The sequence below is a fragment of the Paramisgurnus dabryanus genome, chromosome 15, assembly GCF_030506205.2.
Source record: "Paramisgurnus dabryanus chromosome 15, PD_genome_1.1, whole genome shotgun sequence".
In the NCBI taxonomy this organism is placed as follows: Eukaryota; Metazoa; Chordata; class Actinopteri; order Cypriniformes; family Cobitidae; genus Paramisgurnus; species Paramisgurnus dabryanus.
Genome location: NC_133351.1, coordinates 30,854,477 through 30,878,342, shown reverse-complemented (window position 1 = coordinate 30,878,342; position 23,866 = coordinate 30,854,477). Strand labels below are relative to the sequence as shown.

The 23,866-nt window shown below is 39.3% G+C and overlaps 1 protein-coding gene across 17 annotated transcripts in view; it reads right to left on the bottom strand.

The window, feature by feature from the left end:
• Window positions 1-202: 202 nt before the first annotated feature.
• mycbp2 (MYC binding protein 2) overlaps window positions 203-23,866 on the bottom strand; it is a 106,138-nt gene continuing 82,474 nt past the window's right edge. For 10 of the 17 annotated variants that reach the window (XM_065293049.2, XM_065293059.2, XM_065293064.2 and 7 more), the window contains 28 exons: window positions 20,267-21,892; window positions 20,010-20,179; window positions 19,677-19,921; window positions 19,237-19,404; window positions 18,960-19,117; window positions 16,619-16,818; window positions 16,145-16,315; window positions 15,891-16,051; window positions 15,648-15,804; window positions 15,347-15,571; window positions 15,172-15,237; window positions 12,406-12,645; window positions 12,200-12,289; window positions 12,002-12,082; window positions 10,001-10,267; window positions 9,448-9,731; window positions 9,270-9,366; window positions 9,047-9,166; window positions 8,563-8,664; window positions 8,347-8,475; window positions 7,401-7,533; window positions 5,188-5,291; window positions 4,913-5,101; window positions 4,702-4,809; window positions 4,136-4,345; window positions 3,624-3,731; window positions 3,200-3,365; window positions 203-1,051 (listed from right to left, as the gene is read on the bottom strand). In XM_065293049.2, the coding sequence (XP_065149121.1) occupies window positions 936-1,051; window positions 3,200-3,365; window positions 3,624-3,731; window positions 4,136-4,345; window positions 4,702-4,809; window positions 4,913-5,101; window positions 5,188-5,291; window positions 7,401-7,533; window positions 8,347-8,475; window positions 8,563-8,664; window positions 9,047-9,166; window positions 9,270-9,366; window positions 9,448-9,731; window positions 10,001-10,267; window positions 12,002-12,082; window positions 12,200-12,289; window positions 12,406-12,645; window positions 15,172-15,237; window positions 15,347-15,571; window positions 15,648-15,804; window positions 15,891-16,051; window positions 16,145-16,315; window positions 16,619-16,818; window positions 18,960-19,117; window positions 19,237-19,404; window positions 19,677-19,921; window positions 20,010-20,179; window positions 20,267-21,892 (5,891 nt within the window). In that variant the 3' untranslated portion in view covers window positions 203-935. Of the gene's footprint in view, window positions 1,052-3,199; window positions 3,366-3,623; window positions 3,732-4,135; window positions 4,346-4,701; window positions 4,810-4,912; window positions 5,102-5,187; window positions 5,292-7,400; window positions 7,534-8,346; window positions 8,476-8,562; window positions 8,665-9,046; window positions 9,167-9,269; window positions 9,367-9,447; window positions 9,732-10,000; window positions 10,268-12,001; window positions 12,083-12,199; window positions 12,290-12,405; window positions 12,646-15,171; window positions 15,238-15,346; window positions 15,572-15,647; window positions 15,805-15,890; window positions 16,055-16,144; window positions 16,316-16,618; window positions 16,819-18,959; window positions 19,118-19,236; window positions 19,405-19,676; window positions 19,922-20,009; window positions 20,180-20,266; window positions 21,893-22,311; window positions 22,411-23,866 lie in introns of all 17 variants that reach the window. The other 7 variants (XM_065293052.2, XM_065293062.2, XM_065293068.2 and 4 more) reach the window with 5 other exon arrangements.

Sequence of the window (23,866 nt, the reverse complement as noted above, 5' to 3'; positions counted from 1 at the left end):
TTGGTGCGAGGGCTGGCCCCAAGAGTCTTGTTCTTACAATACAAAAGCAGAACATACTCACCTTTTGTTTTTAAAATGACAGAAAAAGGTTTTATACCACATCATTAAGACGAACAGGGCAGACACCGTAGACACTTAGCCCCTCAATAAAGTTTCGACTACAGAAATGATATCATACTTGCCAGGGGGAAATACAGCCACGTGTGTGTATCACTGTATAAAAATGTACAGTGGTTTTATTGACATACATTCCATATGTTTACATCTGCGAGGAGGCACACCCAGTATTGCACTTCATTTAAAGTTCTGGCTCAAAACAAAACCCAAGATATCAAACGAAACTGAAGTGTAGAGTAGCAACATCGGAATACACATATGAAGGGTTACTGTCATTATATACAAGATTAGATAAATCGTACACTATTTTCCTCCCAGCGTAACATTCTTAAGTCCTTATACATCATTAGAATATCCATCAAACCATGATGCACTTCAAAGTTAATGAATACTGTACAGGATTAAGAAAAGAATGTTTACATACAACAATAGAATCGTAAATTTGTATATCTGAGAATCATGGCCCATCTCGTTTTGCCTTTTTTCACACATCCGCCGTGCTCATAACGGTCTCAGATTCAGTTCAAACATCCTCAATGCATTGTTAAACTTCAGTGGTCAGGAGGTGTGCAACGTTTATGGGAGCCGAAGGGTTACAACGGCCGCATGCAAACACGTCACAAAGTTTTTTTTGTTCTTTTTGTAATTCTTCAGCATCTAAAGAGAGGGAATGCACCCTGGAACACGGGGGCCAGATGAAATCCCCTTTGATTTGGAAATCCGGTGAATCTGCTCTCAGGATGTGCTGATGAGTAAGCTAGTCGCCCACAGTAGGATAAATATATATGTATAGATAGGGCATTAAACAATCCTGGCATTTAGAAGGTATGGGCGTTTCTACACACACCACATCCCAGTGCAAACTCCTCTCCGGTGGGAGGATGTACCACATGCAGGGGGCACTCGCTTCCCTCTAATTGTTTTCCTTTTGGTCCTGACAAGGAAGAAGAAAAACAACCTTGCATTACTTATAAATGTACATAATTACTTGCAAAACAATGTACAAAACATGTATGCAGCTGGTAACTAAGGCTACGTTTACATTAGTGCATTTTCATTTTAAAACACATACATTTGGCATCCATATTCCGAGTCGAGTTTTCGACCCTCAAAACCAGAGACATTTGTAAATGTTGCAGACCCTGTTTGAGCTCGAAACTCTTACTGCTGCAGTGAAAACAGACCTTAAAAGATCCTTATGTAAACGAAGGTGTGGGTTGCCGACATTCGCTTTCTGATTGGGTGTTCTGGATCATTGCATATTCTTCCCTTATTCGTCAAGCCCCTATGACTTAAAGCCAGGGGTCTTCAACTACTCTTCTTCGGCGGCCAGATTTTAAAATTGTAAATATGATGCGAGCCAACTTTTACCCCTATTTTTACCTTTTACACTATATATTTTTTTACTTTTATCTTATACTTAATAATTTATTTACCTGTAAATCTTTTTAAAGGATTCAAGTGTTACTGATCAAGTGAAACAAAAAAGGATTAATAATTTTCAACTTGGACACAGTGTCTTGATTGTAACACATTGAAATACATCACTTCCGTTCAGCGTGTCACATGCGGTGTAGTCACACAAGTTTATCTTTAATGCATCCAATGGTTGGCACCCCACGCAGCCCCTTTACGACTCTCTTTCCATGTTTTCGGCCTTCATTTGTCATGTACAGTGTAAAAGTAACCACACCGATTTTAAATCAGACAAAGATGACCGGCGGGCCGGATAAAGATGATTGGAACGCCGCACTTGGCCCGCGGACCGCCAGTTGACTAGCCCTGCTTTAAGCTGTTCTGATGCTCTTTTTGGCACATTGTGTTTATATTCATGACACCCAAAACAGGCACTGACAAATAAACGTTTTCACAACTTATGAGAACATCTAAATCAATCATTAGTGACTGCGACACCCAGAGCCGATCCTCTCTATACACAGGGTACGCAAGCTGCGTAGGGCCCCGAACCACTTTATGCGGCGCTGCACAGACGAGTGACATCGTTGTGCCACAAGAGCCATTAGAAATCATAACAAGAAGTATTATCTCACGATTCTTTATTTTTATTTGTCAGTCAGTCTGTGCAGCTAGGCATGCAGCTGACGTGCCTATCGACATGCGTCTTGATAAATGAATATGATTTAAAGCTATCCGTCCAGAGCAGAAAAGACAAAAAGTGGCATGAAGGTGAGGTAAAAGGATTAAGAAGACATTAATGTTTTAAATTCCTCTTAAGTCTTGACTAACCACGCAATTAATTTATTACAAACACTCCAGTCCGAATCTCCAGATTTAATATTAGTTCAGTGCGTTTATAGAAATGTTTGTATACATCAATAATCAAAATATTTTATACAGTACGTGTTAAAGAAATAAACATATTAATTCATGCAAGATGTTGTGTGACTCCTGTTAGCATTTTTAAAACAAATGCACATTACATCTAAAGTTTATTTTTAAAAAAATCATGCCTTAGTTTTTAAGCAAATTGGAAAATATGTTGAATTGTTTGTAAATGTTTTTCTGACAGCTATTTTAATTTTATTCATAATTTTCTATTTGTTTCCCTTAAATTCCCTTTTATCTCTTAAATGATGTATTTGGCAGTAGACCTTGTTTTGTAAGTGCTAATGTTTACTAACTAAGTACAGATTAAGGGCTTATAATTAGGAAGTATTCTAATGAGTGCCACAGTAATGTCAAAATGGCAAAAATGTACAGCTATAAGATAATACAACGTGTTTTAAGTTAACATTTTGTTTATAACTACATTTAAGCAGAGACAATGAATGTTTTTTATAAGTCCGTTGACAGGACCTCCTCACAAAGTTGCTTAGGGGCCCCAGAAGTCTAGGATCGGCTCTGGCGGCACCGCTGTCTGAAATTCATTGAATGGTCATGTTTCAAACACTTTAGGTTGTTTGAAGATGGCTATGTATGACGCAGTGAATATGCCAGTGTAGACGCAAATCGTTTTTATTTTAAAGCGCTGAAAGCGCACAATAAACATAGCCTAAAAATTTCTAAACATAAAATAAAACATGTTGGTTTTAATGAAACAGAATAAGGCTTTTTTGTTTACCAGCAGGACAATGAGGCAGGTCTTCTTTGGAAACACTGGTCATCCTCTGGAAATCATCATGACAGGCATTGCAAAAATGTGTGGTTCCAAAACAGAAGAACACCGCCACAGAGCAACAGTAACGGCATTTATATTCCAGGAAATCTGTGCCGTGCTTAGAACACATCTGCAACAAAAATCAAGCAATACTATTAAGTTTTTGTAGCGTTTTAATGATTATCTTTGAATTATTTGCCATTATTGCTGTAAGACAATGATTTACAGTATGTTTAAATTAAAACTTTATGAAACTTATGTTGCTTACGAAACACGTGGGACAAATTAACACGAAACTATTTTAATCATGATCAAATCATAAAGATTTCTACAAATAAAATCTGCCTTTTTGAAATATCTTTCAAACGACTATTACTATTCCACTGACCTGTGCTCGGGACACATCTGAGCATGCTCCACAGATGAGCTCACGGGGATCATAATCATCACCTTGTCCTGCCTCAGCATCACAGCGGGCTTCTCCCCCAAAATATGCCTGTTGTCAAAAGTCACTATTAGCACCGCTGCTAGCAGCGAAAAATAAACACTTTATTCTTTTTATTCATCAGTTAATCTTACATATTAGTATGCACATTTTTTAACCCATGAGGCCACTGGAGTCAAAATTGTGAGCCAGGTTGCTCTTTTTAAATGTAAGATATTTAATAAAGAAATGTATTCCTTGTGGTTAAATTGTACCGTTTAACAACACCTAAATCATTTTAGTAAATTATATTTGTGTTTTTTATTAGTACGTCATGTGTGATCAAACATATAGGACAAATATTGCGGGTACAGTATGTCCAGAATGTATACATACTGCATCCATACATACTACTGTATATATATATAATGTACTGATTGAACTGTAAAGAAATTGGGAACAGATTGTGATCAAACCTTTTTACACTTGAAGCAGACGTAGTATGCATATCTGTTCATGGCAAATCCAGCTGGGTCGTTGTAGAATCGAGCTCCAGACATTGTGATGGCTTCACTCTTGTGTAGACCTTCATACTCTAATCGCATTAAAGCCTTCCTCCTCACATCCTCATACAGCTCTCGGATTGGGTCCAGCAGGTCTTTCAGCACAGAGTGGTTTATCTTGTTCTAAACGTGCAATAAAACAATAAAGATATGTTTGTGTTTTCATTCTCTTGTGAATGTGATGTCACACTAACAAAGCCCCGCCCACGGCCACTGAAAGACTGGTTAATTTTACACAAATGCTTTTCTAAATGTGTCTGTTAGCACGTTGTAGCGCTAATGTGGCTAAATATACATTGACATGGGAAAACTTGGAATTTAGGGAGTCTGCTACTGTATTTCCGTCTTGGCAGTAAAAATCACCATCCAATATCATATAGAAAACAGCAGCATGAGCAAATTTAAGATCAAGTCAATTTGTTATCACAGAAGGAAAGTAGGAATGACTTTTCTTTCCTTAAATAAAGTTTATTAAATACCTTGCAAATAGGGCATGACATAAAACCGAAGGTTATCCTGGGCCCAAGCCAGCGGTTCTCCAGAACCCTTCGTGTACACTGAAGATGAAAGACGTGACTGCAGTCCAGCTAAAACACAGCAGAACAGATTATTACACATTGATCTATTTTATATACGTGTTACAGTACATTAAAGCAGCCCTCACACACAATGCAGTAATTCATTCTGTACCTGGATTGCTGGTGCAGCCGAGAGCGCTTCAGTAAAGCAGATCATGCACATATCATCGGCGTCTTGTTTCAGACAGGCTGCGCTTTTATCACAACCATGCAGGCAGGGAAGACACGTCTCTTCATTTTTCACCCCACCACACGGGTGACCACACGGATGAGTTTTACTACAGGCCAGTTTTGCATACTCCTACACACATAAAATAGGTAAAATAGGTCAACGTGGTCTTGAGATCATTTGTTTATCCATGTAATAAAATGGATTTCAGCGTATACCTGACAATCCTGGTCTGAACACACACTTCCCACAGCGGACAGCTCTGTACCGTTCCTGGTACCACAGAAACGGCAGACGTCTGAACTGCTGGATGCTGGTTTACCTGTGTTATTCAATGACACATTAGCTTTAACAGTCTGTGATCACTAAGGTCACTATAAAAATCTGCCTAGGAGTTAGCAGATGAAAGGGTCAAAAAATTAAATGTAAATGCTATCAAAAATGTCAAAATATAATGCTCATATAATGAATTCCTCTCTATTAAAAATGTACAATATGTATAGATTTATTTTATAAACTAGCATTATACATGTCCAGAGGTGATTATGTAATTTACTCATTGGTTCTTGGTTACACAGATTTTTTTTCTATTTCAGAAAGTTTGAAATAGTTTGACAAGCAGGCTCTGTATGCACATGATGAAATAATGACTGCAACTATTTCTCTCAAACTGTCATTCCTCAGATTTATGAGAAAAGCAAGTTGAAACAGTTTTTTATTTTCCATGATGATGCAGTGCCTTAAAAAATCTTTTAATTTTTCACAAATAGAGCTTTTTAATGTTATCTGGTGAAACCATCCTGCCTCTTTCCATAGCGCAATATATACAACATGGAAAAATAAATACCGCAATGCCCCCCCCCAACAAAACCATGCAGCTCTAGTGTTTCAATTAAATTTTCTTTATATAGCGCCTTTTTTTACAGTTTTGCGTTGTTCAAACCTGCATTACATAAAAATAAAATAATGTGCATGGTATTATTGCATTTTTTTGTCCACAAAAATTTATTATTATAATTTATTAAAATGGTGCATACTTTCCTTTGACTATGAGACATTTAGTCAATTAGTTCAGTCAGGGCTGGGGACTATTAATCGATATACACACTAATACATGGTTCCCACACCTTAGTTAACTTAAAATTTCAGGACATTTCAAGGACTTTCCAGGTCCAATCCCCTCAAATTCAAGGACTCATGTGGGGACACATTTCAAGTGAGAGCAAGGTTACATTGTGTTACCTTTTAAGATACATTGTTACAGTTCCCTTGCAAGGGAACTCACGCTGCGTCACTGCGGTGACACTTTGGGGACGCCTCCAGGGGTAAGTGTGTCTGAATGTGTATATCAAATTTAACCAATAATGAGGCTTAATGATAAAGACAGGGTTATGTTGGAGCCTGGAAGTATATCTCTATCTGAAATATTGCCAAAAATGGCGTTACAGGGACGCAGGAAGTATGGCAAGGGAGACGCAGCGTCTCGTTCCCTTCTCAAGGAACAACATACATACATACGTAACCAGAGACGTTTTCAAGTGTCAAACACAACTATGCAAAAAAGCATTTTGGTATTAATCAACATTCGCATACAGAAGATATAAGCATTTAAGCTAACAGTTTAGCACGTGTGCTTAAAAAGTCTAGAATCTTTATGATATTATCCTACACTACACAGGGAATAATAAAACCTTTTGTATAAAATAGATTCAAGCACTTTCAATGACCTGTATCTATGTATGTATATTTTCAAAAACTTCCCAGGGCCTTGAATTATTTCCCCCAGATTCACAAACTTTCAAGGACCCGTGAGAACCCTGTAATAATAATACCTGTCGGATATCGATTCTGAATCGCAAAGGCGATATTATGCACAGTTCTTTCACGTATCATGGCTCTTTGATCAGTAGGAAGTCCTTATCAATCTAAAATCACTGCGAGTTTAATTCATTTATAAAACACATTTTAAAAAGCAAACATATTCATTATAAATATTCTTTATTATCATGGAAAAAAAAGGTTTAAAGAACAGCGATATAAATATGCTTATAGGCATTTCCTGGAGCTGTGTGTGGTACTTCTGTGCATATTAAGTTTCTGCACAAGAGCGCCCTCTGGCTTTTAGATGTAGTGGCATTTAAGTGTAATTCATTAAGAAGCATAGCAAGCATAACCGCACGATTTATCGTCCCACCCCATGACATGCCTTACCATCTGACATGGAAATGGCCCTTAAAAAAAATTACATTACATTACAATTTTACATTACATAAAAAACTTTTGCAATAATACAACGAACCGCAGTAAATAAACATTGAGTGCACCTCAGCACCCTACCCTTACAAAAGTGAAATAGTGATTGTAAGCTTAAAAAGACAAGTTTGGAGTCCACCATCATCCTACTGTCTATTATGAAATGAAGAAGGGTCACCTGTGTGCTCACGAAACTCCACCATTGCCTTCATGGTCTTAGAGTCGGCCAGTGCCATGAGCCAGAAGAGTTTAGTTCTGCCACATCCTTCATGTAGGTCCACTTTTATGGCTTCCTCCTCCTCCTTAAACACCTGCACAAGAAATTAAAAGCACAAGAATTTGATAATTAAACTCAAAGGTAACTGGGCTTATGTTGTTTAGCCTTGGTTGCTCCTGGGCTTTTGGAAGTTACTGTTAAAAAAACCCCACTTATCCACGTGATAAAGAAGGTCTTGAATGTCCCAAAAATATCAAGAACTAATTTTTCTACCAAAAACAAGTTATTGCCTTTGCACACCAGCACGATTTTCAAGTGTGCCGAAGTAAACAGATTAACATGTGTGACTCATTTCTGAGTTGTCTAAACCTTTTCTTTTAAAACACAATACCCAAAAATGCCAGTCATTAGTGGACTACATGCTACAATATGCTTGCTGTCGCATGAACCTGCAATGACAGCAAAAATAAAAATGTTGTCTTCAATTTTGCACCTAATCATACACTTTCATCTACTGTATAAATACACCCCACACAGTAAAGTCAATGCTTTGGGAGAATTTTAGTGAAGTGTCTCGTATGCTGCAGGTTCAAGAACTATTTAAGATCAGTCAACATTATGAAAATCATTTGGTTTACCTATAAAATAAACAATTAATCACAACTGATTTCAATGAATAAACCCAGTGAGGATCCAGCATTGATCCACATCAGGATTAACACTGCCCTTACGAAAATTAACCATGGTTTTACTACAGTAAAGACCAAAAAACCATGGTTAGTGTAGTAAAACCATGGTTTTGCTGATAGTAATCAATACACCAAAAAACCATGGTTACTACACTTTTACCACAATAAAACCATGGTTAATTTTCTAAGGGTGATCATGTGTAAGAGTTCAGTCTGACCTGTCTCTGGTGGGTACGTGTCCGCCGGTGGAGATGTAGGAAGCGATCGCAGTCAGTACACAGGTTTCCACATGCGTTACATAAAATGATGGCTGCAGTCTCCCCATCGTCATGGTTATCACACATGGGCTGTAAAAAATGTCAAAGACGACTATTAAAAAAAGTACATTTTCACTAATTGAGTTTTAATTCAACCTGCAAGAGACTGTTCCGTACCATCTGCTTTTGTTGCCCGTCTTTACCCATCCAGCGCCCGGAGGATAGTCGGTCCACATGGTCCTGATCTAGTACACACAGAGAGGCCAGCGCAAGCCATAGCTAAAAAACAGAAACAATACAAGACCACCTTAGGGTTTTATTACATGAATACAACATCAGTACAACATAGCTAGATTTTCATCTAGCGGCATGAGGTTTGCTGTACTTTACAGCTTAAAAAGAACTAACGACCTGGCACAGGAAGTGACTTAATACATATTTGAATATATTTGATTACATCTTTTGAGTTTAATTTGTAAATAAATTTGGAATATTTTATAGTGTGTACCCATTTTTTTAATAAATGTATTATTGCTGTTGACCTGTGATCTTAACACACCCAAGGTCTTTATGCTTGACATCTAACTAAGTGAGTAAAACCAACTTAGCTGGCGAAGTATGCAGTACTCTGATACCCTGTAACAGATTAACTAATCCATACCCGAGTGGTAGCGATGCAGCGCACTGGTGATCGGTGTTCTTCTTCCATCTTAGTGAGTGCAATGATGGTCTCGGCTATAGCGTTCTTAGTCACCCTGGACCAGGCGTCTGAGAGATGACCCTGAGGTAAAAAGACACGCAAGTGGTGAGAGACCGTTCCCGCAAAGAGCTATAAAGTACATCAGCAACAAGCAAGTCTGAGTTATTGAGTCATCATTACTTACAGCAGCCATGTCTTTGACTAGTTTAATGATAATCTCAGCTATCTGTGGTGGAGTAGAGCCTTTCATCCACCAGTGACTTTCTCCACGCCGTATGTAACTGCAAAAACACATAGGAAGATCAAAATAATGTAAACCCAATAAGCGTTTTTAAAACGCTTCACAAATCAACCAAGCTGACCTTGAGTTAAAGATCATGGGCAGAGTGACCGTTGTGACCCCTTTGCCCGCAGCCATGCCAGCTGTGCCAACTATAGTGGTGCCCTTGGCCTTAAGCTGCACGGTAAGGGCCTTGGCAATGCAACCCAGGAACATGTCCAAAATGCCCAGCTTGGTCCAGTCGCCTTTTTCAGTAGAGTGGATGATGTCACTAATGTCCGCTGGTGGAAGGGCCTTTACACCAATGACGCTGGCCAAACGCATGGGAGTAACCTCAGGAAGAACGCGTCTGAGCAATGATGTCACCTGCATACCCGAAACAATTAATATTGCTTATCAACACAAAGTCAAGACTTAGTTTGTCTTGAATTGATATCCAGGATGGTCAATGACAGATAAAATGACACATAATACAATTTAGTGAAAGTAAACAATTCAAACAATGTTTATTCAATTGAATGTTTAAATATTTAGAATAGATGTATTCTATGAACAGAATTAAACCCATGACCCAAATAGTTTGCACTGAATAACGAACATTTTGTGCTGATGACCAGAACACCATAAGCACAAACCTGTCTCTGGACACGTGGTGAAGCAGTGTGAAGCAGTGAGAAAAGGTCCTGAAGCAGGGTGAGCTGCTGAGCCAGATACTGCCTGCCAACATTTGATCCGCTCAAAGCCAGGACCATAGACAGCAGTTCAAAACAGTACGCGTCCGATGAAGCATCATCATCACTGGGCTGAGAGTTTGCGTTCTCCTTGCTGGAGATGGCGTGCTCCCATTCCTCACGTACACGTGTGGCCTCCATACGAATGGCTTGCACGATATGGGCACAAACCTGCGGATGCAAAGTCAGATGGTTGTGAATTAGCTCACGTTTTAGGGTAACTTTACTTCCAATTAATAAAAAACAAATCTTTATTTAAAACAAATATTGCAAAAAGAATTTAAAAAATAAATAAAACAAATATTGGGTAAAATAATTTCATTGAAATTAACCAATTTTAGCACCTTTAAACCCTTAATTAGAGTTCAAAAAGGATAGACCGCAAACTTTTAAAGAGCAATTGCATAAGGAAATATACATTTTAATATGGAAAACTATATCATTTTTTAAATTTACTTCTCAACTATACATTTATGCTGTGTTTTTGTGGAAATTTGGAAGTTTTTTTACCTATTTACTGCACAATTACTTAACTAGCCCATAAATTGGCCCATGAAAAGTTCTTTTTTAAAGATAAAATAATATAAATGTCAATCTTAATTAAATCTAAATTGTTTTTGGACATTGCTCTGTGTTAGAGATAGAATACTGACTTTATACTGGTTTGTGGAAAAACTTTAGAAGTTATAATTAGAGAAAGAAAGTGCAATGACCACATACACTCACCTAAAGGATTATTAGGAACACTAATACTAATAATGTGTTTGACCCCCTATCACCTTCAGAACTGCCTTAATTCTACGTGGCATTGAGTCAACAAGGTGCTGAAAGCATTCTTTAGAAATGTTGGCCCATATTGATAGGATAGCATCTTGCAGTTGATGGAGATTTGTGGGATGCACATCCAGGTTTTCACTTAATTTTTCTTGATGCTTCAACTTCTCCTTACAACTGTATGATATATATTTTAAAGCAACACTAAAGACTTATTGCTCTTTGCTCCCCCTACAGGTTAGAAGCTTAATTGTTCATTAGCACTGTCGTAAATACTGCAGCATACATTAGCTGGCTCTGATTGGATTGTAGGTCTGCCGTAAAGCAAGTTTTTGTAGTTTTCACTCGAACTACAGGACCACTACCCGACGGTTGGAAACTTCTTTAGTGCGGTTTTGGCCGATAGAGGACTGCAAAGCGAATGTGAAAGTGCCATTCACCCTGTTTTGAGTGAATGAACCACTGAAACTTTTTTGGAAACGTTATTTTAAGGTAAAAAAAAACTCTTTGGTGTTGCTTTAACATTCTGAAATACATAAAAAATCTGTATTTTATGTGTGTGTGTGTGTGTATGAGATGGAAAGTTTGTTCCACTTTTTATTTATGCTCTATTACCAGACCTTGGTTTATATGTAGACATTTTCAGATGTATTCATTTTTTTTAGAAACAAAATGAAAAAAAAGTTATTTTTGACCACAAACACCTTGAACAGTAAACTTTACACACCTTTAGAACAACCAAATCAAGCCCAGTTTTTGTGCATATTTAGATAGATTATTTAGGAAAAGTCACAGAGTTTCATGCCCCTGAGATGAAGGCAACACTTTTTAAAAATGAAGGACCCCAAACACTGATTAAGGGTTAAAGAGATAAACGTTCTGTCATCATTTACTCACCAAACAGATCTGGGGCACCATTTACTTCCATAATGTTATTCTTTCCTACTATGAAAGTCAATGGTGCTTCAGATTTTCTCGGTTATAAACATTTTTCAAAATATCATCCTTTGTATTCAGCAGAACAAAGAAATGTATACAGGTTTGTAAAAACTTGAGGGTGTGTATGAATGACCTATCCCTTTAAATTTTGTAATGGAGCCTCAGACCACACAGTAGTTTTGTTGGTGTTACCTGCTTCTGAAGGTTAGTCAGTTTGCTTCTGCTAAATATAATGCCAACCATGTGCTCCTTCAAGTCTGCATCAGAAGGAGCCTGAAGACAAAACATTCACAAAACAATTTAACAAATGCATCCTATGCTTCATTACCTAATAATTTATCATCCAATAGTCATAGTAAGCCAGTAAATACAGGACATGCTAGTATTGACCTTGTCTTCTCCTTCGGGTGATGAGAGCAGGTTCTTCTCTTCTTGTTCTGGCGTTGGTTCTGCATCGCCACAAATCAATTTTCCAAATACCTAAAAAGTAATGTCAGATTGACCATCAAAACATTTAGAATCTCTCTAAATGGGATTGGATCAGAACAAGTAATCAAACCATGCATGAACTGATTTTTGGGAGATTTCAAGCTCACCTGGGAGGTAATAAGGCGGAACACACGCAGCGTTTCAGCCTCACAGTTCTTCTGCTGGGCTACGCTGGCTGATATCTGCCCAGCAATCTTAATGCTTTCACCCTCCTTCCAGCCAAGCACTTTGACCTGTCGTACCCGAAGTGTGTTTTCAGGACCCTTAAGCTCAATCTTGATCACATGGTGGTCCCCTCCAGGCAGCTCACTGGTGACCCAGCCCATGTGCCTCGAGTCCAGGTCAATCTAACACAACATAAAGTCTATTAAATAACTTGGAGACACCAAGAGATAATAATCTTGCATTTTACATTTCCATGGAGACATGCTTTGATAAGCATTTTTAATGTTGCTTTGTAGCTCTAAAATTAAGTACAAATGACAAATGTTACGGTAATAAACCTTCTGTTGTAGCTTGTGTTTTGGCTGTTGGTCATTTAAGGGCTACTATTGTGAAAATCCACTTTTAGACATAAATGTGTGTTGATTGTGTGTGAACACAACCACCACATTAAAAAAAAAAATCAACAAACTCATTTTTTATTAATTAAACCAGTCTCATTAAACCAGATTAATGTGACATCACACTGATAAAGCTCCGCCCACGGTTATTGACTGACAGTCCTGCGTTACCATAGTGTCAGCCCTCAGCGAGTTGTACGCTGTCCGCTATATCTCAAAAGTCAGATACTATTGTCTCAGACTTTATCCTCCAAAATCAGATCATTGAAAGCATTCGCACATATCTTTTGCTAAGGAAGTGAGGAGCAGTAGCTCATTTGCATTTAAAGGTACAGACAGCACTTTTTAGCATTTTTATAGATCATGCTATAAAAAATGATCTTTGGGGTAGTTTGAGCAAAAACTTCACAGACATTACATCTTGTTAAAATAGGTGCCCTTTAAAGGGGGGGGGGGGGGGTCAATGGTATTTCATGCATTCTGACTTATTAACACAGTTATAGAGTTGTTTCCTCATGCTAAACATAGGAAAAGTGTCAAAAAAGCCGTCGGGCGTGTTACAGAGTATTTCTGTGACAAATGCACTTCGCCAGGGTTCGTACAAGTTTCGGAAAGTTTTTTTCGATTACAGGTCCAACTGACGTTTCAGGGGTTTTCTATACTTATCACTTCTTTATATGGACACTTTCCCCGGAAAACCCCGCCCACCCGTCAATCAGCGGGAGATGCTAGAACTTGCAAACATCTTATCAAGCGACACAGCTTTGTTTAATTTCAAAACTCAACAATGGCACGAAAGATGAAGTGTGTTTTTGGATGTAAGGAGAAGAAAGCCAGCCTTATGAAAACAATGGATATAGTTTATTATCCGGGGTAGCAGCAGAGTTTTGCGTGTGTTTGATGTGCTGGATTTTCCCAACCGGGTCACGAGTTGCACGCGGTAAGTAAGACTTCTGTCTTATGTTGGAAATTGGCGCGCGCATATTATATAAATGACACGAACATGTAGTGAATCATAAGTTAAACAGTGTTGTATAGTGTTGCATGACTTGTGCTCGCTCCTCCCGCGGTAGTAACTCCTCCTTCTTCTTCATTTTTTCGTACGTTATCGGAGAGATTCGGTAAAGCTAATATTTCTTTTATAAATCTGATTAAACTAAAGACTCTTCGGAGATATAAAGGATGTAATACAACTCTATAGGTACTCCAGATTACCATCAGAAATGCAGAAACAGCGTGTGTTACGTGAGCTTTAAGGATCGTTTTAATAGTTGTCATTTGCATGTTGCTAAGCTAACAACATCATGCTCTAACAAAAACACATATATATTTCAGGATTCAATGGTCTCGTACACACTGCAAACTTTCGGGAGTGATAACCGCATTTAAATGCGGGAGTGAATCCCCTAAATGTTCGTTTCATGTCTGTACGGAACAAGACTCACTCCCGAAAATGTGATGATTGACACAGAAATAACCATTGCAACGTTCTGCCGTCTCGTGTGCTTATCACTCACAGCTTTGACCAAAATAATTTAACAGCATTGTATTTTGCAATAAACCTCCGTCTTGGCGTTGTGTATTGTACGCTTTTGTGAGGCTGCTTCACAGGCGCGGTCTTGCAGTGTTGCCAGGTCCTCGTCTTTTTTGTACGTAAATACTGTTTTGGCGCTTAACCGTTTATGGCTTTTGGCTCATGAAGCAATCAAGTTTTTGGTGTTATTAAAGCGTGAAGAGGCCGGTTCCAATATTTTGATCTTTGAGGTAAAGCATTTAGATTTATTTCGGTTTATTAGTGGATTTTTCTTGTTCGCTGTTTTTTCAGTGCAAGATCTGGCAACACTACTCAGCAAACCGCTCGTGCCTCTGTCATTTTCTGAACCGCACATACAGAAGACTTTTTCTCCTTCTAGGCATTTATTTTTTCAGAAGAGAGACCCGTCATGTCCATGATTAATGTATAAGCACTTGATTAACTACTAGTTGTTCAGTTCGGTTATGTACACACTAAGCAGAATTTCAGTAAATGCGGTTGTCACTACCTGCATTTTGCGGAAGTTAATTCGGTTGTAGAATGCGGTTGTCAGTCCTGTAAATTACTGAAGTGTGTGTGTACAGAACAGGATTAAGCATTAAAAGGTGAAGTGACAACCGAATTAATATGCAGTGTGTACGGGACCATAGTTTTGTGTTTCTATTTAATGCTTTTCTTTGTTTGCCTTCTGGGATAGACAAGAAGACAACTTATCATGCTGTCAGTGTTGATGACATAAAATGCTGTCTACATAGGCACCTTATTCAAAGTCCCACCTGTTTGATCCTGCAGAGATCTTCCACAGCCTTCCCACACAGGAATGTCATTGATGTTACTTTATTCTGAAAGCACAGATTATATAAATCATCAATTGTTTACTCATACAATTACAAATAAGAAATAAAGACCAAAATAGAGTATAAGAATGGAGACTAAAGATTATCAACTTACTCCAATGTCACGAGAGTTATCTACATGAACAGAGACGTATGAAGCATTGATTCCTTTCACGCAGCTGATAGTGACGCTCTTTGTCTTGTTCTTATCTTCATCCCCAGACTCCCAGAACGTCTCGGTGGATCCGTCAGTCAGGCTGCCAATCATGGCAGGTCGGCTAGATGTTTTAATGTCCACTACGCTAGTCAGATCTTTCAGACAGGTAACCACACAAAGTTCCTGCGACAAACACAAGGCGTGTTAATGTGTGCAACAAACAAACAGGACGGTGGAACACAGATTAAAATATTCCCACCTGACTGATTGCTTCATATCCAGACTGTACGCTAATGTTAAAACTCTCCTCGCTGTCGCCATCGTCCGATTTGGACAGGATGTTGTTGATGTGGTGAAACACATTACTTTGGTGCAGGAACTGATGATCCGACTGTTTGAATTTAAGGCTCCAACACCTGTGACATAGCAAAACAAATAACTTTTTTTGAGTATGATGCTCTCAATCGCAAAAAGTCAGTAACTTTTTATAAGAGGAAAATACCTTAGGGCCATCTGCTGAAGGGAGCTTCCACTGGGCAGTGACATCATCAGGTCAGAGATGGTCTGAAGCAGACGGTGGAAGGTGTGGGGCAGCGGATGAGCTGCTTCTCCAGCGATGATTATGTCAGAGAGCGGGTGCTCGCAGACACCTAAATCCTTCTCCTGCTAGACAAAAAAATCCCCTGATGTCAGGAACCTCCCACCTTAATTTAGGCCTTAAAGTGACTTAAAAGTGATAAACAATTACAATAGTACCGTATAGCATTGTTTTAACACCTGTTCAAGATTCTCCTTGTTTCCTTTGCTCTCCTCATCCTCTTCTTCTTCGGTCTCAAAGGGTGACGGGGTCAGAGATGCCACAAAGTGCCATAGGATATCATGCAAGGAGGTGGTCTGAGTCACATTACACAGCAGCCAGTTAAATGCCTGAAGAGAAACAAAACAGAAAGTTAAGTTCCTGTACTTTCACTTAAAAACCCAATGCATTTCCAGGACTTGGGGAATCAATTATGAAAATTTTAGATATAGAAATATTATTTGAAAACTAGAAATAAGTTATTTTGCCACAAATAAGATTTTTCCCAATCGCATTTCCCTAGAACATCTAAGTTTTTTTGACTGGAAACTGAATATTATCTCTAAAATACAACATGCTCATCCTTACAATTTGAGAAAGAGGAAAAAAAAAGAAAGACTGAAAGTGGATAGATATCGGATATCCCTGCTGACCTCCATGGCAAACACCCTGCAGGCTGATTTGCGAAGCGCATGTTTCATGGCCACCTCTAGACCTTCTAGATCATGATGCTGGATTACGAATGCCAACACGGGCCACTGGAAGTTCCTCTCGCCCTTGCTGAGTGACCCATGGGCTGATATCAGTCGAGACAACTCAGGAGATGGGTGACGAAGTAGAGAAGACCCAACTTCTGTAGAAACCAGCAGAAATTAAATCACTTATACAAAAACATGCAGCAATTTACTTTACACAAACTATAGTATTTGGATTTTATAATATCAGTGCTGAAAAACAAACACATTGCAACACAGAAATAAACACAAAAAAGGTTACATTCAAATTTTACACATTAAAGGGTTCATGAATTTAAAAAAGGAACACATTTTCCTTGATCTTCAGGCATTGTACTATAAAAACCTCATGTAATTTTAGAAATCAAAACTTCCTTGTTAGTTCAAAAATAGCTTTAATTGAAACCAAAATAGTATGCTTTATATTTCGTCTCAGTGTGACATCACAGTGCAATGAAACACCTCCTCTGCAAACGTAGATCAATGCCTACTTCTACATCGTTTCTTTAGCCCCGCCTGTAATTTGCACATGTAGTAAGAGTAAAAATGAGAGACGCAAACACAGGATAACTCGGTCAACAAAACAATAGCGATTAGAATGCAATGTGCGGTTCCAAGTTGTGGAAAGTCCAATCTTTGCATTGCCTTCCTTGCAGGGCTGCACGATTAATCGAAAAAGAATCACGATCTCGATTCATACATACACGCGATCCTCTTTGTAAATGGTGGCGATTCTCTTGCATGTACAGTATTTCCCTGTATTCAGACACTGCGTTCACATATTTACATTACAACAATCCAGATGTTATGTTAGTTAAAGTTGCTTACACTCACGCAGTGTAAAACCAAACCCTATTCATTCACCAATCAGAACCGATCGTTTCTCTCCTCTCTTCTCCTCATTTGCGGTGTTTGGCTGTCACTCGCGTGACGTGGAACAAAGCGGCAAACCTAAACACATCGATTTACTTGATGGATTTGGAGCGGCAATTTTCAAACAAATGAGAGAAAAAAGGTGCCCCATTACGAAAAATCCTGGTGGCGATGGAGAGAGTGACGATGCAACAATATTGTTTCCGAAAAAAGGCAAGAACGTAAGTTACCTCTGGTCGTTTTTTTAATCGGAAGGCTGCAGCCTCCGTAGGTCGCATATGCAGGCCGTATACGTCATCGAGCCTTTGTTTAACTTACCGGTAACTGAGCATTACATTTGGAAGTCATAAAAGTATTACAACAATTTACAATTAACTAAGAATAATAGTCTATTTTATAATGGTTAATATTCTGAAATAAGACTGTCTTGATGACGTATACAGCTTAGAAATGCGACCTCCAGATGGTTGCAACCTTTAGATTGAGAAATGGCCTCTGTATCATCGTTTAGTTCTTTAAAGGTTTCGTGTTTTTAAAGTTTTAAGTTTGACCAGTTTGATTAAAATAAATAGCACCTGTGCTTTTTTGTACAATTACTTTTATTTATTAGTGTCAACATTCTATTGTTTATGCTTAACAGTTAACAAATTTTAAGTTACTCATCTTCTAAAATAAGAGACTTTGAAGACACTTTATTAGAACCGAAAGTCCGATTTAGCACATTTTTGTTACTTGAGTGCAATAAATGATTTTTTTGTTGTTGTTGTTGAAAATATGAGAATCGTTTGAGAGAATCGGAATCTCAATTCCCATGGAGAAAAATCGTGATTCACATTTTAGGACGAATCGTGCAGCCCTACTTCATTGTGATTTTAGGATTAGGAAAGCGTGGATTAACTTTACTTTTAAGTTCCAGATCGCATCAGTAAGACACTGTTTGCCTGTTCGATTCATTTACCTGCAGATGTTTTTTTAACACTAGTTCATTTTCCATCATTTTAACACATAATGGCAGGGGCACTGAAAACTATTTAAATACACAACTGTTACCCAGTCATAGTGGTGGCCATTTACTTTACAAGTCTTGAATAAAAGTATTTCAAAGGGAGGAAAAAAACTATTTTATAGGCCTATTACTTCTAAATTGTGTTTATCTGGTGTAAAAATCTTGCTAACCTTACAAGTGAATCCAAGAGAACAGTATAAATTATAAACAAATCATGTTCAAAGTTCATGACACCTTTAAAACAAAGGCACATGGCTCTTAACATCTGCAGTAGGCATGAATTTAAAAACCAAAAATGGAAATAACTGTATCATGAATTTATATGGTGTTATAAGACTGGCCCTTCAGAAAGCTGTGTTGTATATAGTAACCCAACAGTACCTGCATCACCACTGTGCACCCTGCGTCTGGGTACTGCCTTTACTCGTGCTGGGGAGGCTGAGTGCTGCTTGTCATATTCAGAGGCCACCACTGAATAGGATCGTTGGAATACTGTCCTTTTGCCTGTGTCACTGTCTGTGATTGGGCTCGTCTCCAAACTAAAAAAAGACAAGCAGTCACAAAAAGTCTTACAGAGGTAATAAGCACCAACTAAATGCAAACGTTCACTGAAACTAGGTTACTAGGACACGGCACTTCGGGATGCTTGCTACAGTACCTCGGGGGCATGGACTTCATGTTACTTCCTGGCTCTTCAAAAACGTTGGGGCAGGCGTCTGGAGTAACTGAGATGTAGGGGGCAGGGACTGAAGTAGAACGCAGATAACGCATCTCATCCTGAAAGAGATTATCATCTTGGTAGCCTCCAAAGTTCTCCGTGTGCTGGCTGAAAAAAACATTAGGCAACACTTGATGAAATGCTCCATACATTTGACTACAATCTGCAAAAATCTATGTAAATTGATCTAAGGTTAGAAGTTTCAGGAACTATCATTATTACATTGACTTGTGTGCCATAGATTATTTGTTAATGTTCATTTAAACATATAGAAAGAAACATGTTTATGGTTTTTTAAAATCTCTTTTTAGACCCTCTGCAGTTTGATCATATGCCCACAGGTTAAAAACTATAGATCCAGGAGAGCACAAGGTATTTACCGAGCTAGGGTTTGCAGATAGAGACAGCCCATCTTGTTGGGTAATTCCTCAGAGACTCCCTCCTTCAGACTGGGAAGCTGTGTTTGAAAAGGTTTGGGTGGGTGATGGCAAAGCAGATTTGGCTCAGCAGCACTGCTCAGAGACAGCAGGTATAGTGCATTGGCACGGATCACCTGGTGGGCCTCCATTGTGGGAAGAGCCCGTGGGGTTTTTACTTGAAGCGGTTTCTTTCTTGACTGCTTAACCTAAAACCAAGTAACCAAGAGTCAGGACTTGATAAAATTTCTGTTTAACACATGTAATACTTGCTAATGTTATTAGCAAAAGGTAGACCTTTTCTCTGGCAGCTGTTTGTTTCTCTCTTAGGTACTTCTCTCGACAACGATCACACACCAGGTACCAGGTGCTTCCTCCAATTCCACCATCTCCACAGTTACCAGCCCAGCCGCCACAAAAGTGGCCAATACTGTTATAGCCCTGCCCCCCAGCATACCGGCCACAGCCTGAGAGAATACAATAAAGAAAACTTATGAATGATAACTAAGGGTCTATATGTCAGTGTAAAAGAAATAAGTATGGAGGAAGTGTACCTGGGTGGGCCTGTCTCATGTGGTAGGTAACAGGATAAGGATGGGATTCTCCACAGAGCTCACAAATTGTATCCTTCTCTGGGCCTCCCATTGCCAACTGTGCCATCTCCCCAAAGAGGTTCCCCCTGGGGCGGACCTCAGCTTTCTCCTTCTTCTTCTTCTCTTTCTTCGTCTTCTTGCTATCCTTTTCATTCTCCTTCTTTTTTAGGATTGCGCTGGAACCAGGGCTGGGAAAGATCATGTTCTGTGTAGCTGCTTTTATGGTAGCCATAGATATGTCTTCCCAGAAGGCTACTAGGTGCTGGAGGGTGAGAGGCAAGATTGACTTAGACCTCATGGAGGAGTGGCTGGTCACCTCATACGAGACTGCATCACTTTTTCCATCCTCGCACTTCTCAGGCAAGGGTGGCTCTTTCAGCATGGACAGAACCTTGTTCTTGTTGATACTTCCCATCTTGGAGATGTCTGGGCCATGGGGTGATATGTTGAACATGTTGAGGGCAGAGGAGATCTCCAGTGAATGACGGTTCTTGAGTTTGTTCTCCTTCTCATCAAAGCCTTGTTGGCAGCTGAGAGAATTGCGAATGGGCGCATGCTCCTTGGTTAGCTCTGGGTTGAACTTGAGGAAAGACGAGCATGCCATGGCATCGTGTACTATACCTTCATGCCACAAAAAGGCAGCAAACACAGCGCGAGCACATTCAGCAACAGATGGTGACATGGCCTGCTTGGCGGGTTCAGTGGGACGTGCGTTTTCACTCTTAAATAGTGGCCCTGATTTGTCTTTTTTGGATCTCACATGCCTGCTGGAGGTTTTACGGCTGACTTTGGGTGAAGAACGACTTTCAAGCTCCTCCTTGACCGGGGCTTTTCCAATACTAAAGTGAACCTTAGAGGAGCCTTCTTCGGAACTATGCAAATCTGCATTCTCATCATTGGCTTCTTCATTGGATAGCAATGCGCTGGACTTGCACACTTCCACCACCTCACTGTGAAGGTTTTCTTGTACTACGTGGGGAGATGGGGCTCGGTTTTCAGCATTGCTGCTTCCTCCTTTGCCCTCTTTGGGTGGGAGTTTTGGCTTGGGTGAAGTAGATCTGCCCCTAAGAGGCTCCATGAGAGGCACTTTCTTCTTTCTAAGGGTTTCAGGATCCAGCGTATAGGAGTCCGATTTGGATCTCTCACGAGGTGGGTCAAGGTGAGCTTTAGGAGGAGAACTAACTTTAGAGGGCAGGTTCTTATCATTAGGAGAAGATGAGCGTGGGGAACTGGTGCTAGAAGGGCTGGACCTGCCTGAGGTGAAGGTCTTTTGTTTGGGTGAGGAGGAACGGGAGCCAGGGTTTGGAGACTCAGCCCTTAGGCCTGAGGTTCGGCCATCAGCTTTTAGGGCTTGTAAGGTGTTGTGGTTAGGGGAATGTGAGCGGCTGTGAGAGTCAGAGCGCAATTTGCCCGTGTCTGATTTTAGAATGAGTGCCTCGCTGGCAGACAGACTGTCATTGTTCTTGCTCTTCACCTGGTCAACTAGAGTGGATCGGCTAGAGTGAGAGTCTTGTTTGGATGAACGACTCTCTTGACGGTGCTTGCTTGCTGGAGACATGGACCGACTGGGCACATTTTCCCTGTCACCTGCGTATTTTAACACAAAAAGAGTTACCAATGCACAACTCAGTTGTGCAGCAAGGCACCCCAACATTTTACATACTACACAAGAATAAATCAAGACAACAAAATTAAATATGATTAATTAAACAACAAAAGAAAAAGTGGAAATGAAAAGCAAAATAGTACATGTAAAATGTTACCATCAACAAGAACCCAGTTCTATCCAAGAATGAATCAAAGTACTGACCAAAATCTCTTAATTAAAATTTCTTTAAGGAAATATCAGTGCTTGTTAAACTCAACCCATATATATTCCAAAGCACTATATACTCTATTCATTCCTAAGAGGGGAAATAAAGGGATTATGGAGGAGAGAATGACATGAAGCCCATCCCTGTAGTGAATCTCCAAGGTGCTCCCAGGACAAGACATGCATTACCCACCCTTTTTTCTGAGAACAAGAGATGATAGAGCGGTGCCAGGCCCGGTTGCACTGCTTTTGTGCACACGCTCACGTGAAGCAAGGCTGCGTGATGAAGCATCTACAGCGGAAAACAGTGGCAAGGAGAGTAAGCAACAAGGCTTGAAACGTGGAAAACCATCAGAAAATGTAAGAGAAAGTGAAAGCTGGTACACGAGGGAAAATGGAAGTACTACATGAGAAAAGAGACCCTCGCCCTGCTTACACCTGGTATAAACATCCATCCGGTCACGTGTGGTAGCCGAGACAGTTTACAATTTAAACCTGGTACTTGAGTATGTGTGTCAAATTTCAAGGATTACAGTTTGTTTTAAAGTGTGCTGCATGTAATCATGCTCAATTTACTGTTAATCCTGTATAAATCCTGTAACCAAGACACTGTAAAATAAAGTATTACCAAACATATTTTAGAAATTCACTCTTATATGTTGTTTGAACATAAGTGTGTGTTGCCTGTATGTGTACAAAACCACTCTGTAATGATAAAAATCTAACCATTGCTTAAAAAAAAAAAAAAAAAACAGCCTCATGGAACAAGCTGTAGACGTTAGCCGAACAAACTGACGACACTTTGCACAGGCCCCGCTCAAAAATGTCCAAAGATCAAAGTTAGGTCAATTTCGATTTTAAATATTTTTACATAATTTGTCACTTAAAGGTATAGCGGAAGATTTTCTTTTTCCGGGGGGATCATCAAGACTATTGGTCATCCCAGATTGTCAATCATTCTGATGATATGTTGACGTAAGGTCGTTGGACGTGCTCATCCCTAGGTTCGCTTTCTGCACATGCGCACTTTCAGGTGTATGTGTGGTGTGCTACGGTTTCAACCATTCATGAAGCTTGCGTTCTCGCCGTGTTTTTTCAAAATGTCTGAGGGTCGCAAGAGAAAAAGTGTCTATGAATTGTATTACAAGAAGAGAAAGGCCAAAGCACAGGTTGGGCTTCCCACGCAAAGTTTCTACTCGACAGTTAAAGTTTGGCATGCTATTTGGAGAAATCCATTTAAAATCACTGATAGTAAAAGTTGATGTAAGCTATGATTAGCGATGCTAGCCCTGGCAGAAGTCACGGAATGCGCAATTGCACGGTAAACAGAGCGGAGAGAAGAACTAAGCTACTACATGCTCTCTCGTGCACGCGTTTAACCTTTAACGTTATTATGAACAATGATTTAAGGTTATTAACAGTTTAAGTTTTATGTATAGGTGACAGTAAACAAGGAGGGAAACAGCAGCTCACTTGCATTTAAAGAGACACACACACAAAAAAGCACTCTTTCTGGCACACCAAAAATTGTCCTTTGCAACGCGATAATAAATGATCTATAAAGTATTTGGTCCTAAAATTTCACAGACACATTCTGGAGACATCTGAGATTAATATTACATGTTTACAAATTTCCATATCAGGTGACCTTTAAATGGAATACATTATTTAACATTCAATAGGCCTTATTCAGTCCTATCTGTTTTGGATATTAGCATGTTTGCTAATTACTAATTTCTTATGTTAAA